We start from the raw sequence: 10,411 nt of genomic DNA, 5'->3' as shown, positions 1-10,411 counted from the left end.
GCCAGCTGCAGCCTGATTGGGGCATGGCCCAGCTGCAGCTGCTTCCCCAGTCAGCCCAGGCTTCCCGGTACCCACCCCAGGCCTCTCCAGGGCTGTTTTTAACCCCTTTGGGCAGGAGCAGGGTTACTGCCCCTCTACACGGAGTTTAGTCCTCTACTCTTTGAGGCAATAGCTCAATAGTTCTCATATCCCTTCCCAGGGTTTAGTCTCTTTGGGGAGCCTGGCAAGTTCTTCCCATTACATCCCTTCTTCCTCTGATCTTATTACCTCTTTCTCCTACCTGTCTCCACTCTCTCCCGAGAGTCTTTGCAATCACTGCAAACAGCTATGGCCCTTCCTAGGCCAAGGTTAACTCTTTCCATGTCAACCCAGCACTAAGAGTGTAGATGTCAGTACACATGGCAGAAGTCCAGTTCCCTGCCAGCCCAAGGATGTAGCCTCCCACAGACTTTTGGAACCTGATACAGCCAGGCATGGCTGCACTCCCCTAGTATGTCTAATGACTGTATTTGTCTGGCCTACTAGTGTGAAATATCACTCATAAACCTTCAAACCTACTAATCTGTGACACCTGCAACCCAGACATGTGACCAAGGACTGAAATGTGAGACACCTGTATTCTTTTGGTGATTCACACCATAATTTATTGATTATTCCAGTTTTCTTCTGACTGTGTGAATCACATGTAATCAGAATATCTCCCAGGCAGATCAGCAGGAGCATCTAAACATTCAACCGTCAGATTCCCAGTTCAGACCCCTACTGCTTTAACTCCTGAAGTAATTGCCTGTCTGTGGACCATCAACTAGAGAAGGATTTCACACACACTATCCCAATGGGTGACGCTCTGTTTTCTGGACAGCAGGAGAAGTATTTATTCTAAAATACACTCTATTAACAAACAGTACTTTGTATAACTGATATTGTCTGAATCAGCAGCAGAAGGAGCAATGTAGAGCCACAGCCCAGAGCATTTCAGATTTACTGCAAAAGGGGCGCCAAAAAAGAACTCCCCCTATCAAATGAAACGTTACGTTCTCAAAACGGATAGAAATCTATAGCAGGTGCTACCACAGCACCATAATAGTACATTTTGAGGGCTTATTATTTGCCTTTTGATTTCTGAGCCTGACGGGTGCACTTGGGGGTCATGTTTTCAGATTTTTCTTCACCAAACATCAGAAGACGTGTGATAAAATCACAAGAGTTAGCAACACTGCATTTGAGCCCTGTAAGGCTAATCTGGAGAGAAGATGATGACTGTAAGGGGGCCATGCCCCCTTACTGACACTGAATGTGTCTTTTGCTTAGTCCTCTCCCAGTGCTGCAAGAAAGGGGAAGGTCTGAAGAGGAGTCAGGATCCTGAGACTGACAGGTCCCCAGGCCAATGCAGAGAGGCTAGCACTCCAAGTCAGCTGGATTGAGAGGACTGGCTGGTGTGAGCCGGGGCTCTATGTCTAGTTGGCAGCCAGTATCAAGCGGAGTGTCCCAAGGGTCGGTCCTGGGGCTGGTTTTGTTCAATATCTTCATTAATGATCTGGAGGATGGCATGGACTGCACCCTCAGCAAGTTTGCAGATGACACTAAACTGGGAGGAGTGGTAGATATACTGGAGGATAGGGATAGGGTCCAGAGTGACCTAGACAAATTAGAGGATTGGGCCAAAAGAAATCTGATGAGTTTCAACAAGGACAAATGCAGAGTCCTGCACTTAGGACAGAAAAATCCCATGCACGGCCACAGACTAGGAACCGAATGGCTAGGCAGCAGTTCTGCAGAAAAGGACCTAGGGGTTACAGTGAACAAGAAGCTGGATATGAGTCGACAGTGTGCCCTTGTTGCCAAGAAGGCTAATGGCATTTGGGGCTGTATAAGTAGGGGCATTGCCAGCAGATCGAGGGACGTGATCATTCCCCTCTAGTCGACATTGGTGAGGCCTCATCTGGAGTACTGTGTCCAGTTTTGGGCCCCACACTACAAGAAGGATGTGCAAAAATTGAAGAGTCCAGCGAAGGGCAACAAAAATGATTAGGGGGCTGGAACACATGACATATGAGGAGAGGCTGAGGGAACTGGGATTGTTTAGTCTGCAGAAGAGAAGCATGAGGGGGATTTGATAGCTGCTTTCAACTACCTGAAAGGGGGTTCCAAAGAGGATGGAACTCGGCTGTTCTCAGCGGTGGCAGATGACAGAACAAGGAGTAATGGTCTCAAGTTGCAGTAGGGGAGGTTTAGGTTGGATATTAGGAAAAACGATTTCACTAGGACGGTGGTGAAGCACTGGAATGGGTTACCTAGGGAGGTGGTGGAATCTCCTTCCTTAGAGGTTTTTAAGGTCAGGTTTGACAAAGCTTTACTGGGATGATTTAGTTGGGTTTGGTCCTGCTTTGAGCAGGGGGTTGGACTAGATACCTCCTGAGGTCCCTTCCAACCCTGATATTCTATGATGAAGCCAGAGGAGCCAGAGCTATGGCAGTGCTGTCCAGGAGCACCAGTGGGGAGCCAGGGCTGAGCTACAGCAGAGTGCAGTGGGGCCAGAGCCATGATAACGGACGCCAGCCATGCCACAAGCAAATTGGAGCTGAGCACAGTGAACAGCAGGGGAAAGCGAGGGGGGCCCTGGGCAGAAGGCTCAGTGGAGGGAGATGGTGCCAGACAAGAGGGCCTCGAAGGCTAGACTGGGAGTAGGGACCATGACCCCAGTGGGAGGGCTGATGCTGGGAAGAAGCGTCCTGACACCTGGAGCCTGAGAGCGTGTATCCCCCACCCCTCACCCCAGAGCAGGTGTCTGACCCATGGTGTCACAGCAGTGCAGCCAGGACTTGGGATGTGTAGGGATAGGCTGTGACTAGCCCCGGAGAAAGTGTAGTTGGCCATTGTGTTGGTTTCTGGATCCTTTCACCATCTCCATTTTTCCCTGATTGGTTTACAGTTGCTGGTTAATAAATTGTACATGGTTTAAACTCAGTGCAACGATCACTGGAGCAGGGAAGTGGCCGGGGAAGAGAGAGTACCCCACAGTGGGGAGACCCTAGCCCCGGTCCTGAGCAACCCATAATGAGACTGGGGGTTAAGCCCCCCGTGATCCTGGCCCCAGCTTTATCGGGGTTACGAGGGCAGATGGGAGCAAGGCAGAGGAGTTCTCAAGCTCAAGCAGGCATCCAGTAAATATTGTTGAGGTGGCGACTCAGAACCTGTCACCTCCAATTCTACCTGGGGCAGTATAGAAGCCAGGCAAATTCATCACGATAGCAGGACCATCCCCTGATTACATGTAGTTTGACAGTGATATGAAAACTAACTGAGTGTAACAAGGATACTTGGGTTACCTGAGTTTTAAACCTGTTCTAGGATTCTTAATACTTGCATAGATTCCTAGATGATTAAGGCCAGAAGGGAACATTGTGGCCATCCAGGCTGCCTTCCTGCATAATACAGGACAGAGAATTTCATCAAGTGATTCCTGCAACAAACCCATAATTTATGATTGAGCTAGAGCATCTCTTCTAAAAAGACACTAAGCTTGATTTAAAAACTTCAAGTGCTGGATAATCCACTAAATCCTTAGGTAAAAATGGATAAACTCTGGGATGTACATGGAATTTGTACAGGTAGGGGCCTGAGTGTCTGACACTCATTGTGCCTCCTGGTCTCCAGGAATACACCTGCTAATTGTGGTTTTATTGGTGTTTAATTAAATTGGTCTTCTGGGAGATTTCTGACTCTTTTGGGTCCTGTTACTTGGATGTGCTGTTCCCTCTCAATTGCGTTTTCTCCTTTTACTGTCCCACCTAAACAGAAAAAACAAGGTTTGCTTTGCTGCTGGGTCTTTAGTGTGGAGACTGCAGAGCAGAGTTAGGCAGGAAAGAAAGTTAGCAGTGATCTCACTGCCTCCAACTGTGCTCTGTTTCAGGTGCTATTATCACTCTGTACACATGTGCGTGCGTGCGTGCACACCCACCCACCCACATTTTCACTTGTGCACACAGTTCTGAATTCTGCAGCCTTCAGCTGACAAACATGAGGCAAATTTTCTGCATTCAGTTCCCTGTGTCACTGGGTGGAAGGCTCTGGGTAAATAACAGGTTCAGTACCATATCCTTCTGTTCTTCCTCAGACATCACTAGTCGATAACCCAATAGGTCCATGGCATCTTTGCACACATTTTGCAACTTTGCTATTTTCTGGAAGGGCAGGTTCTTCCTCCAGGCCTGAGACACATTCACTGCATCTCTGGAGCCAATGTCAAAGGCCTGCGTCCCCAGGCCTTTCCCATGAGTGATGTTGTACACCCACACCTGAAGTTTGGGTGTGAAGTGGAGCTCTGCAAACTTATATATCTGTGCAGCCTTTGCCAGGGGATCACTGACAATATCTTCATAGCGCACCAGCATGTAGCGGCCTTTGAGGAAGCTGGGAAGGGCCTGGCTGCCTTCAGTGTAAATCCGGATGTGACTTTTACAGATTTCCTGCATCACTTTGTAGGGCCCCCTCTCCCCTTGGTTATTCTGGGACCCCACCACAATGTTACTGTCGTGCATCAGAGCAGCCAGTGTTTTCTCACGAGAGTGGAACACAGCCCTGGGGTCACGAACCAAGTGAATGATTTTGAGATTCAGGGAGGGGTCAATGAGAAGGGGATAGAGAACTGTCAGATCAAAGAACCGGACCTCCTTGATGACTGTGTGGCTATAGGTCTTGCAAGCTTCCTCCACCTTGCTGAATGGGTACTTGCCACAAAGGGTCTTGCAGGCGGTTTTGGAAATGATGTGGTTGCGCTGGAAATGGTCACATGCAGGGGGGGAGCACAGGGCCCGGCTGGCCTCCCACTGAAATAAATCAGATTTATTCCTCTGTGTAGACATGTAGGCATCAAACACAGACATGTCGCACAGAAAGACAGACCTGATGAGGTCACGTGCTGCCATCTGTAAGGCTTTGGCCCTGTTCTGGTACATGGCTGTCCACACGTGCCAGGCAGGCTCCATCAGGTAGAAGACATCAGGGTGCTGGCTGAAGAGCTGGCCAGTGAAGGAAGATCCTGACCGCCAGGAGGAGAGAATGAGGATGTGCACCTGAGCTGGCTTCTTTTCCTGGGGGGAATAGCTGCTGTGAAGCTGAGCGAGGAAGCAGATGAAAACAACTGACTGAACTCCCAGGGCCACTATCACTATTGTCTTGTTTGACTTCAGCATGGTGGCTAAGAGTCTGAGGAGAAAGAGAGAGAGAGAGAGAGTGAGTGCATTCAGATTGTTAGGTTAACAAACACCGTGGGAAGCCCAGGGCCAGTGCAAGGATGTTTCATCCCCTAGGCGAAACTTCCACCTTGCGCCCTCCCCATCCCGAGCCCCCGCCCTGAGGTGCGCACCCCACGGCAGCTCCCCACCCTCCGCCCTGAGGCCCCCCCCCCCCGCGGCAGCTCCCCACCCTCTGCCCTGAGGCATCCCCCCCGCCCGAGCTCACCTCTGCCCCGCCTCCTCCCCAAGCACACCATGGCTGCTTCACTTCTCCCGCCTCCCAGGCTTGCGGTGCCAATCAGCTTAGGCGCTGCAAGCCGGGAGGTGGGAGAAGTGAAGCAGCCACGGCGTGCTCGGGGAGGAGGCGGGGCAGGGGTGAGCTGGGATGGGGAGTTGCCCTCGTTCCCCCACACACATTTGCTGCAGGTGGCCCTCCCCGCGCTCCCCTGCCCCAGCTCCCTCTGCCTAAATGCCAGCGGCGACTGGGGTGAACGAAGTTCCGGCTGCTGTGGTCGCTGCTGAAGAAAATGGCGCCCCCCAAACCCTAGCACCCTAGGCGACTGCGACTCAGAGAAAACCGCAGCACCCCTGTTCTGGGGAAACAGAGCGCTGCCTTGCCAGCAATGACATTCTGGCAGCAAATTTGAATGGTCTCTGGTGAAAGCAGATAAAAGGGGCTGTGGGCCTGTTTGTGAGCCTACACACTAGGAGAGAGTCAGATTGAATGCTATAGATGCCCACCTAGCTCTGTTGTTTCTGTGCTGCTGTAAGTCCCTGCAGCATCTTGCTCCTAACCCTTCTCCAGAGAAAGGAAGGACATGTTTTTTTCTCTTTTTCTTATCAAGAAGGGGTTTATACAGCCCCTGAGAAGCCAAAGTATTTTCCTTGATGGGGACATTTCCATTTTTTCAGCCTAGTCCTGGATTGAATTTCCCAGCTGGTGGGAGAGAGAGAAGCCTGGAAAGCTCAGACAGCTGCATGGTGCAAAGCAGCTACATCACAGCTGGAGCTGGGAGGCTTCTAGCTACATCCTGGCTAGTGGCCCCTGATATGTTTAAAAATCAGAGTTCTGTTTTTAATTATACTGACTTGATGGTTGTTATTGTTGCAATATGGCCTAGAGATCCCAGTTGGGCTGTGTGAGCTAATGAAGGAAGGCATTGTAGACACAGAGAACAAGATGACAATCCCTGCCTTGAAGAGATTACAATCCAAGTGGAAACTAAGAGCCATCAGGCGGATGCATCAAACAGGTGAGGGAGCCCAGCTAACTATAACTGCAAATAAATAACTACTTCTCACAGGCCCCTGGGAAACAGGGATCTAGCATTATTCTAAGTTTACAGATAGAGAAACTGAGGCATGGGGCTGACACATGATCTTCTCAGAGCCTCCTTTATGCACAGGTATCTGCACCATGGCTTCCTGACCCCCCCCCCTCATCTTGTGCTCAAGCCCCTGGCACATGCTTCCACGTACAGCCTCACAGGCATGTCTGTAAAGTGCCCAAATGTCCCATTTTTAAACAGCTTGTCCCTGAAATTTGGAGCCTTAAAAGAGACCATCAGTTCCTGAGCTCCTGTCCTGCAGGGCTAAGGCAATTGAGGGAGGCCATTTGCTCCAGGCCAAACTGTTGGCGGCAGCAGCACTTCCAAACAGAATCTGACACCAGCCCCATGACTGACTGCCAAGGCCCAGCTAGGAGGAGCAGGGCTTGCCTGGCCTGTTCCCAGCGCAGGAGGCAAGGGATGAGGAGGGAACTAGCTCCCAGTGGCAAGGGGTCATGCTGCTGTGAATGGTTTATTGTGCCTCAGGGTCATGGGCAGGATCTGAGACTCACCAGCGACAGAAAATCATCTCCGGCTCTTGCCAGCTGCTTCCTTCATTTTAATGAGAAAGGACGTTGTAAAATATCAAACACCCTTTATGTGTAAACAAGGGTAGCTTAGGAATGGGGTCACCACCACTGCTGTCGCTTCTGCATAAAACTGAGCAACAGGATCAGCTCCTGCCCAGCTCCCTGCCTTGAGTGACAAGTGTCACTCCTGCTGTTCGCTAGCCCTGAGATCAGTCCCTCACTCAACGCCCCCATCCTGAGTGACAGAGGTCAGCCCGCAGCTGGCCCCCCCTACCCTGAGCAACAGTGGTACCCCTTCCGGCACACTGAGCAACAGGCTCATTCTCACTGGTGATCTGGCTCCTTTGCCAGCTGGCACACCCTACTGTACCTGCTGAGCTTACAGAGGAGCTGGTAGGGTCCCAGCACAGGTTTCCTCTCACCAGGTGATCTGGGGAAAGAAGAAGCCAGGAACTCTTTATAATCAGCTCCTACCTTGAAATGGCTGTCCTCGGGCACAGGCTGCCCCAACTGCTAGGCCAGGCTCTCCCAGGTGGAGCAGGGGCAGCCAATGAACATGCTCAATTGAGAAGGACATGGCACACCCAAAGCTGCACCCTAAAATGAGGCATTGTTTACATGAGAAAGGGGCACCGTAAGGGATGACTTAAAACCAGTTTAGTTAAACCAGTGTACAGGGCTGTGTGGACACTTGTAGTTAAGTGTAAAGCAGGAGGACTCAACTCAAGAAGGAATCAACTTTAGCTAAATGGAACTGTGAGCATCCACACAGCCTTATGCACCCATTTAACTAAGTTGGTTCAAAAGTCACAGCGGAGGTTAAACTGGTTTAGCTTTCTTGTGTCGACAAGTCCTGAGAGTGACACACTTCCTTTCTGTTAGTGAGATAGTCAGTGTAAAAGCCTGCACAGGTCCCTCTTTCTGAGCCTTAGGCAGCAGCATATAAGACGTGATGAACGAGCTAGCACATCTTAGGACAGTGGTTTTCATACTGTGGGTCGCAACCCAGTACCGGGTTGCAGAATGTCAGGCACTGGGTCGCGGCACCTCTGGTCAGCACCGCCGATGGGGCCATTAAAAGTCCTGTCGGCGGTGCTGCCTGGCTAAGGCAGGCTAGTCCCTATCTGTTCTAACAGCGCGCTGCACCCCAGAAGCAGCCAGCAGCAGGTCCGGCTCCTGGGCGAGGGGGCCACGGGGCTCCACACACTGCCCCCGCCCCGAGCACCAGCTCTGCACTCCCATTGGCTGGTTCCAGTGGGAGCTGGAGGAGGCAGTACCTGCAGGCAAGAGCTGCACGGAACCACTTGCGTGCCTCCACCTAGGAGCTGGACCTGCTGCTGGCCACTTCTGGGGCACAGCGTAGTCCGAAGTGCCAGGACAGGCAGGGCAGGAAGCCCACCTTAGCACCCATGCTGTGCCACTGACTGGGAGCCGCATGAGGTAAGCCCATGCCACAACCCCGCACCCCAATCCCCCCGATCCCTGACCCCACCCCAAAGCCTGCACCTCCAGCCCAGAGCCCTGACCCCCTCCCGCACCCCAACCCTCTGCCCCAGCCCTGAGCCCCTCCAACACCCCAAACCCCTCACACCCAGCTCCATTGGGTCATAGACATCAACAATTTTCTTCAACTGGGTCACCAGAAAAAAGGTTTGAGACCCATTGTCTTAGGAGACTGTACAGCCTCCGGAAAGGGCCCCAGCACGCTCCACATGCTGACGCGTCCCAGTAGTTTGTGTTGGAGGAGGTTTGTCACCTATGTAAACATTCTTGATGGATTCCTCTAGCACATAAGGGAGGTGAAGCTTCCAAAATGAGACATGAAAACCCAAATATCTCCCCACTCAACCAGATCTCTCAGTGTTTCTCCAGAAAAAAAATGTCTCCTTGGGTCCCCTTCCAGGTACCCCAGAGGTGACAGTTACTAGGTAGGCAATTCATACATGAGGTCAACCTAATTCTTATGGGAACAAGCATACTGATGAATCTACAAGCTGAGTTGATATCAGAGAGGAGAAGAGAGTATGTTCTGCAGAGGCTGCCTCAATGTTGGCCAAAGATGTTTCGCACCCTAGGCGAAACTTCCACCTTGCACCCTCCCCCATCCCCGAGCCCCCACCCTGAGGCACCCCCCCCCCGCCTTGAGGCACCCCCCCCCGCCCCAGGTCACCCCTGCTCTGCCTCCACCCCGAGCACGCCATCGCTGCTTCACTTCTCCCGCCTCCCAGGCTTGCGGCGCCAATCAGCTTAGGCGCTGCACGCCTGGGTGGCGGGAGAAGTGAAGCAGCCACAGCGTGCTCGGGGAGGAGGTGGGGCAGGGGTGAGCTGGGGTGGGGAGTTCCCCTGCGTGCCGCTCCCCCCTTACTTGCTGCAGGCGGCCCTCCCCACACTCCCCTGCCCCAGCTCCCTCCACCTAAATGCCGGCGGCAACCAGGGTGGCTGAAGATCCGGCCACCACGGTCGCTGCCGAAGAAAATGCCGCCCCCCAAATCCTAGCGCCCTAGGTCGCCTAAATGGTTGCACTGGCCCTGCCTGCTGTGTAACATTGGCCAGAGACATGCCCCAGGATAATTCCTGCAGATCTCTTCAAAGAATACCCAGTCTTGATTTAAAAATGCTCAGTGATGGGGAAACCGCCATGACCCTCGGTAAGTTGTTCCAATGGTTAATTGCCCTCACTGTTGGACAAAGAACGGGTATGGCTACGGGCTCTACTGACAGGTGCTTGCACCATTCAGCTCGCCAGCCAAGTTAGACTGACCATGTGCTTGGGCACTGCCCTAGAGCTTTCCCCTGCTTTCAAGCACCGGCTCTAGCACTGGCTTGCTAGTGGGTTGAAGTGACCAAAGTTTGGAGGGCCCCAGTGGCACTGGTGAAAGTGTGCACTCCTGCATCCAGGCAAGGGTTGGATTTTGCAGGAAACACAGTGAAGGGAGAATAATTTGTCCAAAGCTGGAAGGTACTGCCCACCTATCCGTGGCTTAAACACTGATTGACAGGCAAGTACATGAGCCCAGAGCCCCACCTGCCACTCCTCCGGAGGTGTAAATAACTCACAATACAGAGCTCTTTGCATCTTGCACATTTTTTCCTTTTTATATATTATGCAACTGTGTTTAGCACTGATCTCAGGGTATGGAGCTGCAAAGAGGCTGCATTTTCTCCCTTTGAGTTCCTTCTGGAACAGGACTCACACCCATGATGTGATGAGCCCTGTTCCTTCTACAGGAGCCAAGCTGGCACTGGGCCCCAATTACACTTCAACAAAAGTGTGTTGTTCTTGCCAAGTAACTGCTTTTCAGTTTCCAAGCCCAAC

The 10,411-nt window shown here is 52.0% G+C and overlaps 1 protein-coding gene across 1 annotated transcript; it reads right to left on the bottom strand.

Moving 5' to 3' along the window:
- Window positions 1-4,040: 4,040 nt before the first annotated feature.
- LOC120384805 (carbohydrate sulfotransferase 4-like) lies at window positions 4,041-5,195 on the bottom strand. Its single transcript, XM_039503864.1, has one exon. The coding sequence runs from the start codon at window positions 5,193-5,195 to the stop codon at window positions 4,041-4,043; it is 1,155 nt and encodes a 384-aa protein (XP_039359798.1).
- Window positions 5,196-10,411: the final 5,216 nt, after the last annotated feature.

This window comes from Mauremys reevesii, linkage group 16, assembly GCF_016161935.1.
Source record: "Mauremys reevesii isolate NIE-2019 linkage group 16, ASM1616193v1, whole genome shotgun sequence".
NCBI lineage: Eukaryota > Metazoa > Chordata > Testudines > Geoemydidae > Mauremys > Mauremys reevesii.
The sequence above is the reverse complement of the archived record's forward strand: the minus strand, read 5'-3'. Positions and strand labels throughout refer to the sequence as shown.